The sequence below is a fragment of the Austrofundulus limnaeus genome, unplaced genomic scaffold (assembly GCF_001266775.1).
Source record: "Austrofundulus limnaeus strain Quisiro unplaced genomic scaffold, Austrofundulus_limnaeus-1.0 Scaffold27, whole genome shotgun sequence".
NCBI classification, from domain to species: domain Eukaryota; kingdom Metazoa; phylum Chordata; class Actinopteri; order Cyprinodontiformes; family Rivulidae; genus Austrofundulus; species Austrofundulus limnaeus.
The window spans coordinates 1,918,818-1,942,512 of record NW_013952429.1 but is presented as its reverse complement, the minus strand read 5'-3'; the positions used below and the strand labels follow the sequence as shown (position 1 = coordinate 1,942,512).

At 41.7% G+C, this 23,695-nt stretch overlaps 3 protein-coding genes across 8 annotated transcripts in view; all 3 read left to right on the top strand.

The window, feature by feature from the left end:
- The window catches only part of mast1a (microtubule associated serine/threonine kinase 1a), a 59,023-nt gene extending 54,867 nt beyond the window's left edge, over positions 1-4,156 (top strand). For 3 of the 4 annotated variants that reach the window (XM_014004940.1, XM_014004938.1, XM_014004941.1), the window contains 5 exons: positions 54-286; positions 516-638; positions 766-902; positions 2,146-2,336; positions 2,427-4,156. In XM_014004940.1, coding sequence (XP_013860394.1) covers positions 54-286; positions 516-638; positions 766-902; positions 2,146-2,336; positions 2,427-4,051 — 2,309 coding nt within the window. In that variant the 3' untranslated portion in view covers positions 4,052-4,156. The remainder of the gene's footprint in view (positions 1-53; positions 287-515; positions 639-765; positions 903-2,145; positions 2,337-2,426) is intronic. The other variant, XM_014004939.1, reaches the window with a different exon arrangement.
- Positions 4,157-8,860: 4,704 nt separating this feature from the next.
- atg4da (autophagy related 4D, cysteine peptidase a) lies at positions 8,861-16,178 on the top strand. 2 transcript variants are annotated; one of them, XM_014004943.1, is made up of 12 exons: positions 8,870-8,924; positions 9,062-9,203; positions 10,593-10,863; positions 10,996-11,079; positions 11,260-11,433; positions 12,976-13,327; positions 13,448-13,512; positions 13,619-13,770; positions 13,869-13,947; positions 14,085-14,161; positions 14,363-14,482; positions 14,946-16,178. In XM_014004943.1, the coding sequence occupies exons 3-12, from the start codon at positions 10,644-10,646 to the stop codon at positions 15,123-15,125; spliced, it is 1,503 nt and encodes a 500-aa protein (XP_013860397.1). In that variant the 5' UTR covers positions 8,870-8,924; positions 9,062-9,203; positions 10,593-10,643; the 3' UTR covers positions 15,126-16,178. The 2 variants fall into 2 exon arrangements, with proteins under 2 accessions (XP_013860396.1, XP_013860397.1); XM_014004942.1 differs by having other exon boundaries at positions 8,861-9,203.
- A 1,502-nt stretch (positions 16,179-17,680) lies between these two features.
- smarca4b (SWI/SNF related BAF chromatin remodeling complex subunit ATPase 4b) overlaps positions 17,681-23,695 on the top strand; it is a 19,513-nt gene continuing 13,498 nt past the window's right edge. For both annotated transcript variants that reach the window (XM_014004935.1, XM_014004936.1), the window contains exons 1-8: positions 17,681-17,785; positions 18,269-18,525; positions 19,977-20,109; positions 20,782-21,327; positions 21,628-21,726; positions 22,652-22,910; positions 23,012-23,138; positions 23,252-23,425. In XM_014004935.1, coding sequence (XP_013860389.1) covers positions 18,307-18,525; positions 19,977-20,109; positions 20,782-21,327; positions 21,628-21,726; positions 22,652-22,910; positions 23,012-23,138; positions 23,252-23,425 — 1,557 coding nt within the window. In that variant the 5' untranslated portion in view covers positions 17,681-17,785; positions 18,269-18,306. The remainder of the gene's footprint in view (positions 17,786-18,268; positions 18,526-19,976; positions 20,110-20,781; positions 21,328-21,627; positions 21,727-22,651; positions 22,911-23,011; positions 23,139-23,251; positions 23,426-23,695) is intronic.

Genomic DNA, 23,695 nt, shown 5'->3' with positions numbered 1-23,695 from the left:
ATACTGATATGTGCAGTTTATTATCTCTGTTCTTACCTGTCCGTTGTCTCCAGTGGAGCAACACGGTGGTTTTTCTCCATTGGCCAGCCCCATGTCCCCCCACTCTTTCTCCTCCAATCCGTCGTCGCGTGACTCGTCGCCCAGCAGAGACTTCTTCCCTGCAGTCAGTGTCCTTCGCTCCCCGATCACCATCCACCGCTCAGGGAAGAAGTACGGCTTTACCCTGCGGGCCATCAGGGTCTACATTGGAGATAGTGACATCTACAGCGTGCATCACATTGTTTGGGTAAGATTAGAACAAACTGAATGTCAGTAAAAGCTTAGCGTTTGCATTTTAAATGTCAGATTTGTTGTGCTGCTATTGTGCTTTGATCAAAACTCGGGATGACTCAAAACTTTTGCACAGTACTGTATATTATATAAGCAGAAAGCTTTTGCTTCATCTTGAGTTATGCAGAAACAAGTGTCGGGTTTAGTGGCCTGATTTCCTCCTCATGTAAACTGTTTACTGGCAGCATGTGGAGGATGGAGGCCCCGCCCAGGAAGCTGGCCTGTGTGCAGGTGACCTCATCACTCATGTCAACGGAGAACCTGTCCACGGTTTGGTCCACACTGAAGTAGTCGAACTCATCCTAAAGGTTGGCATCAGCGATCCTCCTCCTCCTCAGTTATGTTTATAGGTTGAGTTTTCACTGTCGAGCTCAGGTTGAGCACAAACGAAGTGACAATAAGCTTCATAAATGTCCTTTATTGTGATCTGATCAGAGTGGTAACAAGGTGACTGTGACAACCACGCCTTTTGAGAACACCTCCATTAAAGTGGGCCCTGCCCGGAAGGCCAGCTACAAGTGTAAGATGGCCCGACGAAACAAGAAGACGGYGGCCAAGGAAGGTCAGGAGAGGTAGGAGCTGACTCACCGTTTTGTYAGCAAAGCCTCAGCTTCTTGTTTGTTCTGAAACCAAGTTTGCTACTTCAAAAAAAGAAATTGGGTAAAGTTATTACGCCTAAAATGTGGTTACATCTTCTTCTAAGTCATAGTTATGAACAAACAATTTGACTTAACAAATGAAAGAATTGTTTTTAATTCAAATATAAGGCTCTTGTGTGGCATGTTGTTTCATTCAGTAGAATAATGGCTGCTGGATAGAAGTATTACATTACTTTTATGTATTAAAGGGGCAATGTTATGTGTTTCTCAGGCATACATTTAAATACTATACCATGATAAAGTATCTATGTCACCTTTAGCTGCTATTAAAATGCTGTTTTTATGTTTAAATAGAAAATAAACTTATCTTCTCATCACTTCCTCTTCTAAACGTCTTGAAATTGGCCTCGGTCTCTTTAAGAACCACCTTCTGCTTCTGTCCCGCCCATTTCAGTGCAAGGGGGGAGGGTTTGCACACAAGAGGGTGGGGGGCATGATGCAGTTTACTTGGAATCTGAAAATACAATTTCCTCAAAGGTATTTTTAATATAAAAAGAGCTTCACTGAGTGAGAAGTAAGGAGCTCAGCAGACAGTTTCAGTTTCACTTTCAGTTTTACCCGAGAGCCTGCAGGAGTTATGGGCGAGGGGAGGGAGTGGGGGGTGGCGCCCCGCCATGAAGAAGCTCAGATTAAAGACATGTTCCAGAGGCATTTCTGGTCCCCACCTGTCGTTTTGCTCCTCAGCATGGCTTCCTTAAAACGCTGCAGGATTTCTCAAACATGCATGAATGAGTCAGAGCAAGGCTTTGGGCATGTTTTTTTTTATGATAGTATAACATTATAACATGATATAAAACTCAAAGTTGATTTTACGATATTGCCCCTTTAAAGAGAGTGATAAAGGTTAATTTGTTGGAGAAATGTGTAAATATGTGTGAATTGTTGCTCAAGGAGGTAAACCTTTATTATTTTTCCTTTGTGTTTCTTTTTTTTGTTTTTGTAATCTGAAGATTATTTTTGATTGAATACATTTATTTGAGAAAAAGGGGCAGATATAATAAGATTGTTTTCTTCTGCTACCTTTCATTTAATTTATGATTTGTATTTTTAYTGTTTGTTGAATTTATGTTGTTGTTGTTTTTAAAGAAATGAATAAACTTAACTAACTATTGTTCTTTCTTTCTTTTTTCTTTTTTTTTCTTTTTTGTCTACCAAGCAGCAAGAAGCGCAGCTCCTTGTTTCGTAAGATCACAAAACAGTCCAACCTCCTCCAYACCAGCCGCAGTCTGTCCTCTTTGAATCGCTCTCTGTCCTCCAGTGAGAGTCTTCCTGGATCTCCAACACACAGCCTGTCAGCCCGGTCCCCGACTCAGGGCTACCGCTCCACACCTGAGCCCTCCTACCTGGGTACGGTGTATAAAATGAGCAATCCGCTTAATCGATCAGCAGCAAAGATAACTTTTTCCTGACATTTTCTACTGATGTTCTCTGTTTCAGGTGCTTCATCCCAGAGCAGCTCTCCAGCCTCCAGCACTCCGAACTCCCCGTCTCCCTCTCAGCACATGAGGCCCAGCTCCTTGCACGGTCTCTCCCCAAAGCTCCACCGCCAGTATCGCTCTGCTCGCTGCAAGTCTGCTGGCAACATCCCGCTGTCCCCCCTGGCCCACACACCTTCCCCGACTCAGTCGTCCCCTCCGCCCTTGCCGGGCCACACTATAGGAAGCTCCAACACCACCCAGTCCTTCCCTGCCAAGCTCCATTCCTCTCCCCCGGTGGTCCGCCCCCGGCCCAAGAGCGCCGAGCCCCCGCGGTCGCCTCTTCTCAAGCGAGTGCAATCGGCGGAGAAGCTGGGCTCGCCTCTGACCCAGTCCAATTCCACGGGAGGACTGGGGGGTCCGCTGAGGAAGCACAGCCTGGAGGTGCAGCACTCCGAGTACCGCAAAGACGCCTTCCTCTGTGAGCTCGGGCTGCAGAGCCTGTTGGAGACAGAAGGAGAAAATCTGCCTCCTAATGCCCCTCCCCTGCCCTCGTCCTCTATAACCCCAGAGACCGGTGTGCTGAAGCCTGCCAGGAGGCTCGGGAGGCAGGAGTCCCCGCTCAGCAGGGAGACTCTGCTGGCTGGAAGGGAGAGGGAGGAGAAGGAAAGAGGGAGAGACAGGGAGAAGGAGAGCCGAGTCGGAGGAACGGGGTTACAGTCCTCCTTTGCAAGAAAGTCTCATGCAAGTGATTTTAACCTGAACTCGCACAGCTCCACACAACGTGAAGAGAACACGAAACCCACAACCCCAACTGGAGGTCCGAGTGGACAAGAGAGATCAGAGAGGAACTACCAGAGTCTGGAACCAGGATCCAAAAGTGTGTTACCCAGCAGCAGAAATACCCAGGTGAAGCAGATAGGAGGGAAGCCAGAACCAAGACAAGAAGGAGACAAGACCAGATCTTGTTTACCAACTGCGGTTTTCAACAAAAGCTCGCCTGCTCCAGAAAAATCCATCAACTCAGCCGTGGCAGCATCTCCTCTAAACATAAACAAACCTTTTATTAAACCCCCAAGTACAGGAAATAGTCTAAGAAAGGCCGATAGCAATGATTCAAAGACTCCAGACCTCGGCTCCAAAAGCCCCAAACTCCAAGCTCGGATCCTTGCTCCTGTGGTCCCCCCACACGGGACGCCTCTCTCGTTGGGCAAAGTGAGGCAGGGCCTGGGCCCCGTCAACTGCTACAGAGGGACTCTGGACTGGGAGGACAAATGTCGCCTGGAGGTGGTGGAGGAGCACTCGCCTTCCCCCTCCCCATCGCCGACAGCAGTCACACCCTCTCTCTGCGGACCCTCCCTGTGTAAGTCGCGGCCCGTTTCCCCCGGGGACAAGACGAGCTTCGTCAGCCAGCTGACCACCGTGGCCAAGAACGTCCTCGGGCCGATCAAGCTCGTCTCTCAGGAAGGAGCCAAGAGCAAAGAGCCGCCAGGTAAAGCATCGGAGGAGAAGCAGGGAAGCACAACTGGGAAGTTGGACTCTCCAGCCGGGGCTCGGGTGGCTTCGGGGGGTGCAGTGGTGACTCAGAGTCCTTCCAGCTCCCTGCTGGAGAGAGCTGCAACAGGTGGCAGCCTTCCCAAAATGTGACCCCATGGGTTCTTTTAATCAGACTTTGATAATATACAAACAAATGAATAAATGTCTTTTTGCTTGGAAGAACAATAAAAGAGAAGACAAGCACTTAAAAACCAATGTACATTCCAGTTTCATAGTATATAAAGTGTTATTTATTAATTCAAATCAAAGACTTCAAACAACAAGTTAAAAAAATTAGCTGTAAAGGTGCGTTAACTGTTGGTTTTCTATTACGAATAATTTATTAAGAGTCTTAATGATGTAAGGTGAAACACTATCAGATAYATATGTGTGGTTCAATGTGAACGCATGTCATATAGGTAAGTACTGTATGTGTCTAAAAGGTACAAAAGGGTGAAAAAAGTGCTTTACAGATCAAAACATGCTGAATACTGTGAATACCAAATCCAGTCCCCCGACTTTCAGCCAGACCTCTCTGTGTTTTCTTACTGCTTATTTTAAAGGATGGCAAAACATTCAAATTGTGATATTTACACCGAGCGACACGCACATCACGCCCAACATGTTTGTCTACAGTGTGAAAGCAGCAGGCTGATTAGGCGTATTCACTGGTTATGCAGCAGTTTGCCTTCTCTAAATTACACAGAGCCGAAGCAAGCCCTCTGTCAGTGGATGCCACATCTACATCCCTCTAGCTTTGTCTCAGAGGACTGCATGCGACTGTGTGTTCGTCCATATTGAGGGTTTTCTTCTTTTAATTCCTAGAGGCTGCATCTCGCTGCAGAGGAGAGCTCAGGCTCCGTGCTTATCTCCCCCTTCCAGCAAGGCCACGGCAGTCTTTTTTTCCCCCTCTCTTTGAGCTTGAGTGCATCCACAAACACACATACACACTTAAAAAAACATTTGCATTGCCTGCAGGAAGCATCGGCAGCTTATTTTCATACACTTTAAATTCACACGCATTTTGTTGTCCGTTGAACGAGGACACAAGTGTGTTTGTGAATGAAGGAAGTGTATGATGTGTGTGTGTTTTTATGCTCATTTACAAAGCATGACAGAAGCTGAAAATTTGCAGTTAGGCTCCAGAGACTCTTGGAAGGTTTTACTGTCGAGAAGGAAATCAACTTTCTTATCTTTGAAACAGCAGAAAAACAAATTGTAAGCACACAAACAGCAAACCTGAGGGTTGTTTTCCTGTCAAAACAGGAAAAACAACCCTCACTGACGTAGCATAAACTGTTTGTTAAAGGGCTTTATAGCTAAACTAAAACCTTACAGATGTAATATCACTATGAATTGGTTTAAATAAAAATAATATTCATAATATGATCAAAATGACTAGTTATGGGCACCTCATGATGCTCGGTGTAACAAACCGAATAAAAGTTGAACACATCTGTGGCCTCAGCACCAATGCAGATAACTACTCATTGAACAATTATGATCACGTTTTTCATCCTTTTTGAGCACATATTCTTTCATGGTACATGTTTATCCAAATAATTTAAAAGCATGTTGATTTGAAAACACATGCTTAGAAAATAGATTAAATAATTAAATCTGAAATAAATTGTTCCATCAATTGCTAGATGTCACTTGTGGTTTACGCTCACTGACAAAAAACCCTTAAGCACCCAGTGAACGTGGTGAAAATGAAGCTGAAGTCATGTGACTGTAATGAAATGAATAACAGAGCTGACGCTGCTGGTCTCGTGTCAGTAGGTTGTGGCACCTCAGGCCTGGATACAAGCAGTGATTCAGAACCGAGTCACACAGCCGTTGTGTCCTCTCCTGTCGGCCCACAGCTGCTGGAGCCAACTCTGTTGATCCAACAGATCAGCGCTGGCTTGAATATGATCTCCAAGCTGATCCGACATGTTGGGTGAAGAAAGATCAGGGGACCTGGCAGATTTCAAAATGAGATTCCCCTTGATGGGTTGTGTATGGATGCACCAGGAGGAGTCATCAGGGTCCCCCCAAATCGTTTGTGCGGCCATTATCAAACATGATTGTCATTTGCAAGGGCGTAACTTTAAGTCTACAATTGGGGGGGTTATGCTTGAAAACATGACATTGCACATTTTTAAATCAAGTCAAAGTTACCTAAAGACAACAAGAGAGTTGCGTCTGTCTACTTAACCAGTTGATTTCTTTTGTGTTTGAGCAAATGATGCCATTTTATTGGGGGGTGGGGGTATATATTGTCCGGATCAAATTATTGTGGGGGTCAAAACCACCCTAACCCCCCTGCAAATTACGCCTATGGTCATTTGTGATATTGCAGAAACAAAATTGCATGTGCCCCCWTGCACCCACCAGTTCCAGCATCAGGCCACTGTGAAATTTGTACACCCCACATGTCGGCAATGTTCGAAATGATCACCTGTCCTGACAAAAACCCAGAATGTGAATCTTATCCAACTCTGTTAAAAGTAGTTTCTACAAGGCGTCACTGCTTTGACTGTTAAAGGTTCAGGCAACTACCTGATGACATTTTAACCAGGCCTGATGCTACTTTCTATKAAATCTGTTGGCAATTCCACACATGCCAGCTTATTGCTGATTTGCATGTGAACCTCTTTGGACCTTGCCTTCATTATGCTTAACTTTCTTGTCAGTGAGTGTATTTTGATTACTTCCTGTTGTACTAGTGCAAAAAGCAGACATACTGTGTTGTATAATTTGACAGCAAGGCAGGATTCAAAATACTGAATTGTATTTTTGAATCAAAAAAAGTTTCACTCAAATGGTTTAGACAGTACAACACATTCATGTATCTTCAGTGTTGAAGTTTGGTCGTCTTCATCTGTCTTTTCCTCATCTGGGCCCAGATTATAGTTTGGTTTAAAACGCTGACAGAAAAGCTTTGTCTGTGCAGAACTCTACAATTAATGGCTCGAAGCTGCAGAAAGTTGCTGTAAAGTGTATAAAAACAGACCTCTGGCATAAACAATGTTATCATTTGATCTTTCATTAACATAAAACATGTCTTCTTTCAGCAGCCTTGGGGGTTTATATTCAACTCATGACTGCCTTCCAGTGGTTCCCAGTGACTTGTGTTGAGTTTTTTGAGGCCACAGTTTCACTGCAGAGGTTCTTTACCTAACTAATTATGCATTTAAGGTTCTGATACAAACTTTTGCAGTAATTATAAATGAACACTTGAAAATGTTATTATTTTCTGTTGTGTTTGTCACTTGACTGTTATTTATATCTTGGAAAATGCATATTGAATTTGCAAATATACAGTTGTATATTTTATGTCAGAAATGAGTTTTTATACTTTGCTGTAATATCAGAGGCATCTGATCATCTCTAATCACCTGATAATGAAATAGCAAATTGTTTCCACTTTAAAGCCTTTTTTCTCCAGTCAGTGGCATCCAATGTTATATGTTTGATTTTTTTATTTCTTTATTTGTGTGACTATCAGAGTAAATGCTATATAAATGCACTTTATTTCAAAGAAAAGGGTCTTCAGTTCATCGGCACTGCTTCTAAGCTCCCAGTTTCTGTGGAATAGAAATAAACACATTTTTCCAAGTATGAAAACATTCCTTGTTCACTCTGTTCGCTCAGAGTGTATTAAGTTGTACCACTGGGGTATATTTTTTATTTGTGGTAGATGTGATTCAAATACAGACACCTGAAGTGCAGTATGTAGAATAAAGTTTTGAGATTTGTTCAAAATCTTTTTGCTGTTTTGGCTGCAATCTCTTATTCTGTATTTGTTTTTTTTTTAAATCAGCCTCAATGTATTAACAGATCTACAAAAAGTTATTACACTATTTACATGTCATTTCCCAGACTGCATTTTAACTTAAACTGACAAGGTTTATTTAAAGCTATTTAAAACTGAGAGTTTACATTATTTAACACCACAAGACACAAATGAAACACAGTTAATATTTAAAGCACAAGTATGTGAAAAGAAAAGTACTCAACACAGTAAAGTATTCCTATGACTTTATACCAACAACTATTACAAATCATTACTGCAGATGTAGAAATGGACAAATGATGGTTTAATGTGTGGAACGTTTTTATTCGTACTACTATTGTCACAGTTGTATCATAATTGATTTTCAATTGCATTAAAACATATGTATTGACAGATTCAAACACAGTTAGACACATTTGAGACTTCTTGTCTTGTTCTTGGGAAAATATCAWATATCATTTGCATTAATTGACACAGGAAATGTTAATGGCTCCATCTGCAAAACTGAAAGCTGGGTTGTTTGATGAAAGCAGATGAAGCAGGGAGTGTGTAGAGTCAGTCAGACTAAGATCATCTCTTGTTGAGAAATCATGAAATTATAGCTGCTAAACTTGGAAAATAACATCTGCAGTCACATGATGTATTTTTATAAGTCAGACTCAGAGGGATAACTCCCTTCTATTACCACACCAAGTTTTAGTTTAAAATCTGCAAAACTGACTGAGTTACAGCCACATTGGTAAGGAGTGAACAGTCTTATCTTGTACCAACATTGACAGTTGTTTTCTGAGTCAGGTACTTGTAGGGATGATATTAAATTGGGTCCAAGGATCTGGAAGAAAACTCATCTCAGAGAGGTACAACAGAACTCAAATGAAATTCAAASTAAAATAAAACAAATAAGCATTTTACGTGATTAATTATGTGGAAAACTAACAATGTAATTTTAGCATTTAATGCAAAACAATTAACGATTTTAACATTATTCATACCTGTATAGTGTAGCAATCTTTCTTTGTTATGTAATTTGCACTTCAGGTTGGTTTTCAGTATCAGCCAATAGCTCATCGCGAACAGAAAATTATCCAATCAGTGCTCTTGGGTTATTTGGCTCAGCCAATCAAATGAAAGTCAGGAAAGGATACCGGAAGTAAGTGCTGTAAAGGGAGAAGCTAAAGTGGTTCTGACCAGCGGAATAAACCGGTATTGTGACTCATTTAGATTGTACTAATTATCTAGAGTGGYGACAGGAGCGGCCCAATTCATACTTATATCTGTCGTGTCTTGTTGGAAACTCTCGGAGCTTTTATTTTTAAATTTATTTCTTTTGTTTTGGTCAGTCTGTTCGAGCTTACGCCGGGGCTAACGCTAAAGCTAGCTTGAACAGAAAGCTGGTTTTTAGTCAACAAGCGTGAGTAAATTACCGAAAATGAGTGGCTGTGGGACAAGATACCGACCTTCTTAGTCCTTCTGAAACAACAGGTATGTAATTTCTGACGAACACACTTGTAACACCAGGTAAAGGACGGTGTGTTCAGAGAGGTCCATGTTCGAAATTATGTCGTGACAGCAGAAAATAGTCATTGAAATTACCATGAATATGTTGAACATTTTAACAGAAAACACACATTTTTAGTGTAACAACTTGCTTATTTGTGGTAGTTATAAACAGTATTACCGCGGTGATATTAATGACCACAATCAGATGACTTTCTGCTGCTGAAGAAGCTCGATTTACTGGTTGTCAAATGCTTGTCACATGATGTGTACGTGTGTCTTTTCTACTAAAACTCATCCATCAGTGACTACACACTGCTGCATCTTGTTCCCTGTTGAAACTCCTACTCATCAGTTTCACTGTGGAAAATGTCTGACTCTTAGAACCCAGATTGTGAAATTGTTAGTAGATGGTTAATTACACAGCTGGCAAAAATAATAAAGCATTTATCCAGACTGTTTCGGTTTGTAGTTTTGAAAATATTAAAGCTCACCCTCGAATCCTAAAAGGTAAAAGTAAATAATAAGCCTCTTAATTGTTTATAATCAGATTTTTTTGTAGTAAAAATAATTACATGATGTGATTCAAAAACCCTAGTTTTAAATGTTAAAACATATGAGATCATATTTGATCCAAGGGAGACTGCTGATCACTGACTGTAATTAAGTAGCCAATTCAGGTTGGAAATGGGTGTGTACTTGGACAGTATCTTTCTTGGGAAATACATATTGAATAGATTTGCTATCTACTACTTATGACAAGTTTTCTAAAGAAGATTGCATCTGATTGGAGTTGTTCCAAAATATTTGGTTCTGTTCTTTCTGGCTGCGTTTAAAAATAATCAGACATGTGATGACTATGTGCTTTGGAAACCTTTCAGTTCCTTTAAAATTTAAGTTAACTTGCAGGTTGCACGTGGCTTTAAAGACTGCTGGTCAGAATGATTGTAGGAAATCTAATCTTACGGATGTATTTGACCAGTGTCTTTTCAAACATGCAAAAAGAATCCTATAGGGTCCATTTYGTCTTCTACTGCCCATTGAGTATGAGTTGTAACATCAGGCAGGAAGTTTAGAGCTGTGCAATGTAAAACTTAATAAATTGAAGAATTTTTGGAGGTTTTTATCAGTCAGCATTTTAAACAATAGCATGAAAAAAGMGGTGTTCACACAACAGGATGATATTTCAACATCTTTGTTTCTAATGGTAATATATTTAGTGTTTATATTTAAATATTTAACTTTTTTAAATAAATTCTTGACCTATATTTTCAACACCTCGGGCCTTATGGTAATTTAAACAAAACAAACTTTACATAAAGATAAACATGTTAATAGTTGAATGTTTTACCCAAATTTGTTCCCTTTTCTCAGGTCTGTGTTGCGATGAGGAGCACCAGAGTCCACCTCTGAGGGCTCAGGGGCATGAACTCTGTTTCCCCCAGTGCCGTTCAGTACGTGGGAATTGTGATGCAGGAGGAACAGGTGGAGAGCCGGAGGCAGCCGCCGCTGCTGGAACGACAGAGCAGCTTTGGACTCAGAGCGTCTCAGATTCCGGATGCCAGCAGAGAAGCAGCCGACGAACCRGATGAGATCGACAAACTTAAAGCTAAACTGATGTCGGCGTGGAACAGTGTCAAATATGGTAATAATTCAGAATCTTCTGAGCTCTGATCTCGAGCATGTTCATTTTTATGAACATGTAAGTGACTCCAAAACTTCTGTGATTCATTTGCTAATGTGTTTTGGTTCTGTTGTTTTGAACATCTGACTACAGGGTGGACTGTTAAATCTAAAACGTCTTTCAACAAAATATCTCCAGTCACTGTCCTTGGACACACTTATCTGCTTAACAGTGAAGGTAAACACACAGACTCTTTTTCTTTGGTAGTGATGTGGGTGGTGTAAACTCTCTTCCTTTTTAAAAGCTTGTTTGTTTTCACATAAGACACCTAAGCAGGTGATTAGAGATGTGTATCGTAGATTTACTCTGTTTTTTTCTTTTGTCACCATATTTTTGCCTCCTCGCATCGTCTCTCAGATGAGGTGGATCGATTCCGTCAAGCTTTTGTATCCAGGGTCTGGCTGACCTACCGGAGGGAGTTTCCTCAGCTGGAAGGCTCCACATTTACCACGGACTGTGGTTGGGGCTGCATGCTGCGCAGCGGTCAGATGCTGCTGGCACAGGGGCTTGTTGTTCATCTGATGCCCAGAGGTTTGTCTCAATTATTCTGCTTCGTGTTCAAAAATCTGTTTTGCACGTACGTAGGATATGATCTGAAGCCTTCACGAGAGATCCTTGTTTCACTTATTAGGTGAAAATAAAAGAATGCAATGATAATTCTAAAACACAAAATGTCCTGAGCATGATTCCTCCACACTACAATCAGATGCTGTTTGTGCTGGTTTAAGGACTTTCTCTGTACTTCATTCATTAATGACTGAACCTCTCTGTGAGAAAACTTTTTTCTCTTTTTCTCTGTCACTTTTGAACTGACATTAAATTGCAAATGGACTGTACTTGTATAGCGTTTTTCTATCCAACCATGGAGAGCTTTACACACCCACACATTCACTCTACTAGATCTCTACAATATAACATGTATAAATCATCTATGGAGACTAATCAGTACTTTATATTACATTTATACTCTGATGGGACACACAGAGGCAGTGGGGGTTCAGTGTCTTGCCCAGGGACACTTCCACATATGACTGAATAGCAGGGAATCAAACCGCCAACTCTCTGAATTAGAGGAAAACTCCCTTAACCACTCAGCCACAGCTGCTGAGGACAATTGATGTTTGACCCGAAAAGAGTGCAGATTTCTCACACCTGCTGAACTCGATTGTGTGTTTGTGACAGGCATGTTCTTAGTGCATATGAATACTGTGCTAGCCCAGTAAAAAAAACAGGCCCTTGTCCTTCACTTTGCTTCGTACGAGGGTCTGGACTCACGGCTATAGAGAAGCGATTCTTGCTGGAGGCGTGGCCTCTGCTGAAGTGTAAAATGATTGGATCGGTTGGCCGTGACATATGTGTATGCCAGCTCCACTGTGAAGGAGGCTAAGCTCAGAAGCTAACTGGAACTCGCGTGTGCTGTAAACAACCCTACTGAGGAGAAAAGTACCGAGCTGACTGAGACGACTGTAAATGAGAGCTGCTGCTTTGTCAGACAAATTTATTTTAATTTGGAAGCCTTATCAACACAGACTGGCTTCATTCACTTCCTCCACTGCCGTATGCTAAAATAACTAGCAGACACTGTGCAGAACATCAACGTCATTCAAAACTCCTCCTTCTGTTCTCTGATTGGCCCAGGTAAAATAAACTACAAGAAGACACTGAGCAGAAAATCGACGTTCTGTTCTCTGATTGGCCCAAATGAAATTCTCCTGAAGGAATCCTTGTCTATGGGAGAAATCCCAGACRGAGCAGTGAAGGGAAACTAGAATTGAGCGGAACTGCGTAGGAAAGCAAGGGCCAGGCTAATACTATGCTGAAGAGGAGCAGATAATGAGGGCAAAGAGCAAAACTGAAGCACTGGGTATTTTTAGTGAAGTTCGACCTAGAGTCAAGTTCACATTTCACAGCGTTTATATTTTGCAGGAGTGCAGGATTGATTTTGTATAGTTCTCATTGTCTCTTGCATTAACAAATATTACAAGTGTCCTTGTTCCAGAGTAAGGAACATTCTTCTTATCCTCCTGGTTGTATTGCAGCACTGGGTTGAAGCCTTTTTCTCTGTGTCTGTAGACTGGACTTGGCCAGATGCTCAGCAGCTAACCGACGTGGACTTTGAGGTTTTCCGACCACGCTCCCCAGTACGAGCTGGAGGTGTTCCCATCCCGTCCTTTGGCTCACCGCGTGGATCCAGCACCCCGGAAAAATCTCAGACAAGCACTCCGGCACCAAGATGCAGCCTGAAGAAGAGGCCGGAGTCTGCGAGGGACCGACAAGCAGACCCCATTCACCACAAGCTCATCGCCTGGTTTGGAGATCAACCTCCGACACCTTTTGGTGTTCACCAGCTGGTGGATATTGGCAAAGGGTCAGGGAAGAAGGCTGGTGACTGGTACGGCCCCTCGGTAGTGGCACACATACTTCAGTAAGTGCACCAGAATTCAAACATATTCTTTTTAGCATGATTAAGTGGTTTTCTGGTATTATTCACACATTTGGAAAGATGCAGAATGTTATAATCAAAGTTTTGTTTTTTCTCTGGCAGGAAAGCAGTGGATAAATCATCTGTGGTGCAAAATCTGGTCGTATATGTGGCTCAGGATTGCACAGGTGAGAATTAGAAATCAGCTGTTTGCTCATTAAACACTTTTATCTTATACATGTATACATTCTGTCTGATTTTTGTTTTCTCTCGTGATGTGTTTGCACCCTCCAGTGTACAAAGAAGACGTGGTTCATCTCTGTGATCTGTCACTAAGTCAGAGTCCACGTGATCCTTGCAACCAGGCCTGGAAGTCTGTCATCATTCTGGTACCGGTTCGGCTCGGAGGAGAGAGCCTCAACCCTTCCTACATAGAATGTGTCAAGGTCTGCACACTCTGCTTCACCCACCTCCCGTCCTCTGAGCTCATACTGAAGGTTTAAGCTTCATGTCTCATACTGAGAACCTTTGTTTTCATTTTCAGAACATCCTAAAGCTGGATTGTTGCATCGGAATAATTGGTGGAAAACCCAAGCACTCGCTCTACTTCATTGGCTTCCAGGGTGAGAACCTGCTGCTTCTTGTCAGAGGAGCCAATTAAAATAAATTACCCAAAGTTTGAAGTGCAGCTGACTTTTTTTTAATTTTATTTAAAGGAATGGCACTTCATTTCCCATGATTTTATTTTGTTTTTAATCAGATGAACAGCTGCTCTATCTGGACCCTCACCTCTGCCAGCCGGTCACTGATTTCTCTCAGCCCAACTTCTCACTGGAGGTTCGTTACACTCTCTGCGTGCTTCATCACATTTTGCTCTTGATTCCTAAAGATTTTTCTCTCACAGTGGAGTTGGATCAGTTGACTTCAACAGTCACTAGTGTTTCGCCTGTCCGTACCTTCAAAGATAACTTGTCTTCTTATTGATTCAATAACCTTTGGCTTTGTTAACTTTTTTAATGTCCTTTTATCGCTCGACAGTCGTTCCACTGTAGCGCTCCTAAAAAGATGCCCTTCAGCCGTATGGATCCCAGCTGCACCATCGGCTTTTACGCCAAGAATAAGAAGGACTTTGAATCTCTTTGTTCTGCAGTCAGCATGGTGAGCTTTTACATCCTTTATATAGCTCAGTTTTTATTGATGCTCAGAATCGACAAATAAAAAGAAAACTGCAGCATTTATTTCAATATCATATTTTTAAGTCCGGTTTTGAATTCTCTGAAAAGTTTTTTGTCCTCTGCTCTATCACACCTGATTCAGTAACTGGATTACCGCCACATGTTCTTCAAAGCCTGTTAATCATTTAGTCATTCAAATCAGGTGTGTTGGTGCAGAGAAACAGTTAAATCATGCAAGATAGTGACACTCGAGGACCAGGTCAGACCTGCTGTAGCTTGTTTAACTTGTAAGATATTAACTATTCATACAAAGCCCCATTTTGAAATGGCTTAACTACTCTTTAGGTTTTCATTCTCATTTTAGTGCAGAGCTAACAGAGAGGTTCAGCGGTTGTTTAAGGTGTTTTTACAGCGGTGTTTACTCGCTGCTTCTCTGTTCCACAAAGGCTCTGTCATCATCCAAAGAGAAGTACCCCATCTTTACCTTCGTTGAGGGGCGGAGTCAGGACTATGGACTTGAGGGTCACTGCAGCAACCACAGTGGCCCCGCAACCCACATCCTGCCTCCAGGCAAACTGAGCAGGAGCAACAACAGAAGAAACAGTGACGATTTTGTTTTCCTGTGAGCCAAAGAGGAAGATGTTCTCTCTCCTGCTACCTGTAGATGGCACTCTTGGACTTGTTCTATCTTCTATTTTTTCCCTCAAAACGGAAAAAAACTGGATGGTGCAGCTACCCACTGGACACAGCTCTTGGTCTGCCTTGCTTCACAAACTTTACCTCTACATTGAAGACTTTTGAGATGAGTCAGTTCTGACTGCTTTGCTGAAATAAGTTGACTGTCAGAGTTGATCGTGGTGGGAAACCTTTGAAGCACTTAGTGTTCACTCGATAACATAAAAAGCCTCACAGTCGAGACCGCTGCTTCCCAAAATGTTGCTGTACAATATTCCACCTGCTGTTTCAGGTTGTAATTTTTGTCCTTTTTGTCAGGTTTATTTATGAGTTTTATGAATGTATGTTTGCGAGTGAGTGTTGGGTTAGTGTAATTTATAATTTTGTCTTTTAATTGTACATATAAATTTAGAAGTCAGAGGTATTTTTCTCTGGTTCTTCCAAATGTCCAGAGTTGAAACTTGAACTAAACTTCAAACCACAAATGCTGTCAGCATCTCATTATTTAAATAACGGGAACATGAAACACAAAGGAATCTGCTGTTACATTGTTGTTGTTTTTATCTGTTAAATGTGTCTCATAAAACATGGTTATCGTGTCTTTTTGGGTTTGTCTTCAAAGTAAAACCCAAAGTAGCTCTTCAGATTTATTTGTTCAGATGTGTAAAGATACAGAAAATAAAATGTGACCAACCTAGACCTGGGTCAGCTGGTAAACACATCACATCAACACCAGGTGACGCGACGGAGAAAGACTGCGGTCGAAACACTGCAAGGTAAAAAGGATATTTTTACATGTTTGAACAAAATAATCTAAAGATATTTGAAAAGATTTACTGATTTAAACTCAAGCGTTTCTGTTTTATGTCTGAGTTTTATCTTATTCTACATAAAGAAGAGATTTTGAGCAGTTTTTCTTAAAATGACAKTTTGTTCTATGTGAAAACTACTACTGCAACTGGTTTGTTATCCTGATTAAATTCAAACACTGAAGTTACATCTTACACCTTGTTGGTATTTTTTGTACTATTGTGTTTTTACCATCTCACTATATTGAGAAGCAGAGTGGTTCTGTGCTTCCTAAACTCATTCTGTAAACGGTTATGGTTCAACTTTCAAGTGACATTTTCTGTAAAAGTTGTGAACAGTTGATATCTTACCTGTTCTAGATCAATGTTTCCCAAAGTTGGGGTCCTGAAAAGATTTTCGGAATTAATTACATTTTTGTCTTAGTTGTTACAAAGGAGTCAGGTTAGTATATTTTAAAATGGATAAATGTAGTATAAAAATATTGTTACTATGCCCATGTTTAGTTGACCTGATACAAATGTTTATCATCCAAAAACAGCTGGGGGCACARGTCTCTGCTACTGTTATTTTGTGGGTCAAAAGCTGAAAAGTTTGGGAACCACTGCACTTTGGTTCCCAAAGTTGGGCTTGGGACCCAATTATGGGTCATGAAGCACCTTGGATAATCTCCAGAAATCAAATTAAAGGGTAATAAAATAATTGCTGCTGTAATATTTTCCCTATAATTATTACAAAAACACACAAAGTAGAAATAAGTATTTGTATTTGTGTACAAGCTGTTTAGATTGTCAAAAAGTCTGTGTTTTTAGGGTTATTAACAAAGTTCGTGTAATATTTGGGGTCACAAGTTTTTGCAATGGATATGTTTTGGGTCATAAGATAAAAAGTTTGGGAACCACTGTTCTAGATAACTTTTGGAGAAAGAGTTTAATTCTGACATGAATGATGAGCTAACAGTTAGCCAAGACTAAAGTGGGTGCCATTCAAAACATTAAACAACTTAAATCACAAAAAAGATCATAGCAATTTACATAAACACACACACACACACACAAAAACTACAGTTTGCATGAACCAATATGAAATCTTTTATACTGGAGTTGTTTTAAAATGGCAGCAATCCACCTTGTCTTAACCACATTGTTTTGCAGGATCTGGACTTCTTGCAGTCTTTGAGTCGATCATGAACACCTCTGCAGACCAAAGGATTCTGGAGTCAGATAAAAGACAGACAGCTGAGCCCAAACTGGGTCACGATGCAACAGAACAATGATCCCAAACAGAACTGTAAATTTAAAACAGAACTGCTGACAAAGAAAACGATGAAGATGTAATGATTCATTCAAAGTTCAGACTTCAATCAGACTGAAGTGCCGTAGTGGAACCTTCAGAGAGATGAAGAAATGTGCAAAAAGAGTGGATCACAACTCTTCCACAACCGTGTGAAAGGCCGATAAAGTCCTGTAACTTATTTTCTTTTATATTATATTTTTACACATGAAATAACTCAATAGAATCTGAAAAAAAAAAGAAAAGAAAATGTTTAATTTACCAGCAAGAGTTTAAAAATCTAGTTTGCCATGGTAGGCCAAGATAACTTATGTTCTAATCATTTCTCTRAGTTTGTTTCTGTGCATTGTAACCCAGGCCTCTCGTTCTTCCGCTGTTTGCCTTGCGCGCGCATGCGCACTGGCGGACACCGACAGCCGCTGCCAGACATTCGGTCATAGGAGCGGTGGAGGGGGGCGCTCGAGCCACGTCGGTGAAACAAATCAGCGCTTGAAGGCAGCCTTGGAACAGGGTGAGTAGACTAATTGCCGCAGCCGCAGCGTCTTCTTTCATCTCCCCTCAAACATTTTGCAGCTCAGATGCGCCGAGGTTCGGTCCGGTTCCGCCCGTCCCGCTGATGCCGGTAGGTCAGTCTGCACAAGCACAGTCCGCCATTCCCCCCCACCACCACCACCTTTTTTTTTTTTTTTTCATCTTTAACGAAGCTCCTTTTCACGAGCGGAGTGAGGAGATTGCCAACCGCGTGGGATCATGTGCATAATTTACAGTATTTCCTCGCGCTCAGATCAAGTTCAGACCCGGTTCTAATTGCATTCTGGGTGATTTGGTGCAGCGCAGCAGGAGGATGGAGAAGCTACAGCTCATATGCCTTTAAATGAACCTATTCTGGATTATTATAAAGATACGCGCAAATAAATTTAGATATTAAAGTGATAATTTTTATTTTAAAACAGCATCCATATAAACCAGCTGTTGTGTATTTCTTTCCTTTCAGGTCCCTGCTGCTCACCAAGGAGCAGGTGATCCAGGGCCATGTCAACACCTGATCCTCCCATGGGGGGCACCCCTCGGCCAGGTCCCTCCCCTGGTCCGGGCCCCTCCCCTGGTGCCATGCTGGGCCCCAGCCCCGGGCCCTCCCCGGGCTCCTCTCACAGCATGATGGGCCCCAGCCCTGGCCCTCCTCCCCCCTCGGGACACCCCCAGCCGGGGCCCTCGGGCTACGGCCCAGATAACATGCACCCCCTGCACAAAGTAAGGAGGTCAAACACCAGCGGTCCTGCTGAGACCCACACCCCCCTCCCTCATCAGCCCCTGTAAAAATATTTAAATGTACTCACTGCAAAATCACGAAGCCCAACAAAATAAAATAAGAAACCAAACGTAATATTTGCCTCATACTGATGATTAATGTGTCCTTGAATTAAAACTGAACAGCTGCCAATGTTTACCTGTGGAAACAGCTGATGGGACTGAAAATAGGTCAACACTAGTGATGTCCATGAAAGAGCTATTTGGTTTGGAGAAGTCTAATTTAATGTGTTGTTATGTATTTACACTCATATTAGTAAAGTAAAGTGGGCAGACAGGTTTCTAAAACTATCCAAACAGAAACAGGCTTATAACATCATGGGCTGGAGATAATATGATTCATGTTCTAAACGTTCGGAGCATTAGACCAGCGTTGATAAAATATTTAAACAAGCTCTGTCTGGTTTGATTGTATAGTTTGCAGTGAGTATGTTTGAACTTCACAGTTTGTAGATTTAATATTAATATACAAGCTCACTTTTCATTTTCATGTATATAATTTTATTTTTTATTATTATTTTTTATATTGCAGATATGTCAAATATGCATTCACAGTGCAGGTATTCACAGCTAAACTTCAGGGCTTTATTTTGTTATCATGTGAAACTTCAGTCATAAACAGCGCCTCCAGAATGTTTTCAATGACACCAAAGCAAAAAGCCATAACAGAATGTCAGGAGTTTTGTTATGCTGCTGTCATATGTAGGCTGTGTTGCTGTGGCAGACATCTTGACCTTAAAGGTTGATTAGTTTCTGGGAGTTTCATTTCATTAAACGAGACTACTACATTTTTTCTCGTCAAAGTGTCAACCAATCATAAAATAATCACTGGGTTTAACTCTGCAGCAACTTTTGGTGTCAAGTCAACTTGCTTTAAAACTTTGGTGTTAACTGTTGGAGTGGATCCCGTCTGTCTGTTCACAAAATATCTTATGAACAACTTGATACATTTTATTAAAACTCTGCAAAAGTAATCAGTGGATGTTTATTTACAACTGATTAACTTTTAGAATCAATCTGACTCAGAACAGAAAAATAGCTGTAGGTCAGACAGTCTTACAGATATTGAGCTAAAAACTGGTGGCAGCTGAGGTTTATCTGTAACACATTTGTTGTTCACTTCCTATTAATTTTAGTAGCTGTTGTTAGCATCAGACTGAATTAAACATATATAAATATGTGTGAAGCTTGTTTAACTGCAGTTGTAGCTACAGCAAGTCTCAAATTAGTCAGTGTCAACAATCATATGAAACTGTTTTTTACCTTTTTACATTTATTTTGTAGTTATTCTAATTGTAGAGCTGAAAAAATAAGATTTTTTCGGTCTCTTATTTATTTATCAAATTAAAAAAATTTTTTTTGGTCAAATTCCAACACTGTGTTTTGTGTTGCAGCCCATGGAGTCCATGCACGACAAGAGCCTGGGTGAGGAGAGCCGTTTCAGTCAAATGAAGGGGATGTCTATGAGACCGGGCGGGCACAGCGGCATGGGCCCCCCACCCAGTCCTCTGGACCAACACTCGCAGGGTAAGCAGGCACCACAAACCGATCTTTGGCAACGTCTCCTGCATTGTGTAAGACGAGTGGCGTTACCCCAGTGGTTGGGCTGTGTTTGCGGGGAGTGTCTTGGTAATTAACAAGCTGTGACGTGTGTGAATCCTTACCTTTAGTCTCTGGCTAAAAGCTAAATCAAGCTGGATATTAGCTAAAGGAAGCAGCCCTGCTTGATACACAATATTTAATCTGAACAGTTGTCTTACTCGTTCTTTCTTTTGAGAAAATTAAAAAATGATAATGTGAATGCTGACAATTAACTTTGTTTTCCTGAAATAAAGACTGATGAAGCTCAAAGCATGACAGTTTGCCTGAATTAACTCGGTGAATCAGTTAGAAAAAGCTTTTGAAACAACAGTCTGGGAGGATTTACTCAGGGTTAGGTAATGATTCATTGTTTGGGTAATACGGTGAGCTTAGGAGCAGAAAATGTTTTTGACATTTGGTAAAAATACACAGCCTGGATTTAAACAAGAAGACTAATACCGCAATGTACCTCAAGGTAGTTGTTAGCTTATTTAGCTATTTTTGGTCAAACAATAATGAAATTATCTATAAAGCTTAATGACAACATAATTTTGCATCTTAAACATTTTGTTTAGGCTCTCTTGTGATCCCCCCACTCTTTTTGTTCATGTCTTCCAGGTTACCACTCTCCGTTAGGTGGCTCTGACCACTCCAGTCCCGTGGCTTCAAATGGGCCCCCATCTGGTCCCCTAATGCCATCAGCTTCGTCCTCCTCTTCTTCCGCTGGTCCTGGATCTTCCTCAGCCTCCCTAGATGGCCCCAGTGGAGACCAACACTCCTTGGGGCCAAATAACCGGCCTGGACCTCCAGGTAGTTCCGGACCAGGCCCGGGCTCTGGTCCAAGTCTTGGCTCTGGTGTCTCAACTCTGGGCTCTGGTCTTGAAAACAGCGGCCCWGCTGGTCCGGGTGGCCCAACTCCCTTCAACCAGAACCAGCTTCATCAGCTCAGAGCCCAGATCATGGCGTATAAGATGCTGGCCCGGGGCCAACCTCTGCCGGATCATCTCCAGATGGCTGTTCAGGGAAAGAGGCCCATGCCGGGGATGCAGCAGCAGCAGCCCATGACCAGCTTGGTCCCTGGACCTGGCGGAGGGCCAGGAAGTGTTCCAGCAGGACCAGGATCAGGGCCTGGGCCGATGGGCTCGGGCTATAGCCGAGCTCATGGTGAGCATGCCCGGGCGATGTGAGCTTTTGGATTGATTTGGTACACCAGTGGTTCCCAAACGTTTTAGGTTCTGGCCCACAAAATAACACCAGCAAAGACCTGCAACCCCAGCTATAAACGGGCAAACATAACTAACAACCACAACTTTGTGAACCACAGTGATGCACTGAATGTGATTTAACTGAATATGCTGAAAAGGTTCACAAAACAGCCAAGTTTTTCCAATTATTTTCAGTATTTTTCAAACCAGTGCTGTAGGGTCATTAAGCCAAAGATGATCTGTATTTTCTTCACCACAGGAATGATGGGTCCAAACATGCCTCCCCCAGGTCCATCAGGGACCCCAGTTGGAATGCAAGGACCAAACCCCAATGGACCACCAAAGTCCTGGCCTGAAGGTACACGTTCTTGATGTCAGATCTTAAAGCACAACTACTTTTATTAGATATGAAACCCTTTGATAAAACCTAGCTTATGTACGGAACATCATTGTGCACTTATTCACTTGTTCAGTATTTGTATGTAACCAGTTATAGAGAACAGCTAATATGAATAAAAAGTTTTCACACGTCAAACAACCAAAGAAAGAATCTGTTTGTCATTGTATTTTTAGGCTTGTTTATTGTAAAAACAGTGTGAACGCTGACTCAGCACAAATTGTTTTCCTGTTTTATCTTTCATATGTTTTGCAGTCCAACTACACTGAAAAAAATAATTTGTAAGATTTACTTGAAAAAAATCCTCGTAACAATTTGCACTTAAGTTTGTTAAGTTAATTTAAATGCTAAAAATGCATGTAATATTTACTCATCATTATCTAGTAAAAGTTATTAAGAATATAGTTAAAGATTTGTGAATAAATCAGGTAAATTTTACTTAATTTGCTCAATTAAATCTTGTAACATATACTTGATCAAATTAAGTAAAATTTACCTGATTTATTCACAAATCTTTAACTATATTATTCTTAATAACTTTTACTAGATAATGAGTAAATATCACATGAATTTATTAGCATTTACTTTTTTGTACAGTAATATTGATATATAATATAATGCATATGTTTATTTAGTAAATTCTAGTAGTTTAGAGAATATGTTTATTTCTTTTGTAAAATTTAAAAGAATAAAAAAAATGTTACTACACCCAAAAGTTTGTTTTTTCAGTGTACTTTTTTTCAACTATTCAAAAATCAAAGTGTTCAGCTCATTCAGGATTTGGATGCTGTGACTTTAGATTTTTAGTAACTTTTCTATTCTTCAAAATATTTAACTATATTTAAAACGAACTCGTATTTAATTTTCTCTCTAAATCTTCCTCCAGGTCCCATGGTGAACGCAGCAGCCCCCTCCAACGCACCTCAAAAACTGATCCCCCCTCAACCCACCGGCAGGCCTTCCCCTGCCCCTCCTTCAGTTCCCCCGGCTGCCTCGCCCGTCATGCCCCCACAGACCCAGTCCCCCGGTCAGCCGGCACAGCCTCCTCCCATGATGCCTTACCACGCCAAGCAGAACCGCATTACTCCCATTCAGAAGCCCTGCGGCCTCGACCCAGTAGAGATCCTGCAGGAGAGGGAGTACAGGTACATCCTGCAAGCGACGCGTTAAAAATTCAGTTATGAGCAAAAGACAAAAACATCAATGCAGCATTGAAGGTCTACATCAGTGCTGTTTGTTCTTTCAGGTTACAGGCTCGAATCGCTCATCGCATTGCTGAGCTGGAGAACCTTCCAGGTTCTTTAGCTGGTGATTTACGCACCAAAGCTACAATAGAACTTAAAGCTCTTCGCCTGCTTAACTTCCAGCGACAGGTAGGCACCACAGCATCTTCACCTTTTGTCCTCCGAGTAAACCGTCTCGCAGCCTCCTGCCGATGAGTTTGTGTTTCTTCAGCGATGGTGATTTTAGCGCTCTGTGTCTGCAGCTGCGTCAGGAGGTGGTAGTGTGCATGCGACGCGACACGGCTCTGGAGACGGCGCTCGACGCAAAGGCCTACAAGCGGAGCAAGCGTCAGTCTCTGCGGGAGGCTCGCATCACAGAGAAACTGGAGAAGCAGCAGAAGATTGAGCAGGAGCGCAAACGAAGGCAAAAACATCAGGTGAGGGTCCAGCTCGGAGGCGATCAAAGTTTTGATCTGTTGAGACTTTTACCTTTTGCAAACCAGTTTTACTTCCGCAAACTTTGCAGTTTTTGACCGTTTATCTGCTGTCTTGCTGTCATGACTTCATGTTTCCTTCCAAAGCCAAAGGTTGCAGACTCATAAGCTTCTCCTCAAAACAGGAAGTGAAGAGTCCTTTTAATGTATAGTTTACAGAAATCACATGTGTCAAACTCAAGGCTCCCAGGCCAAATGCGGCCCATCATGACA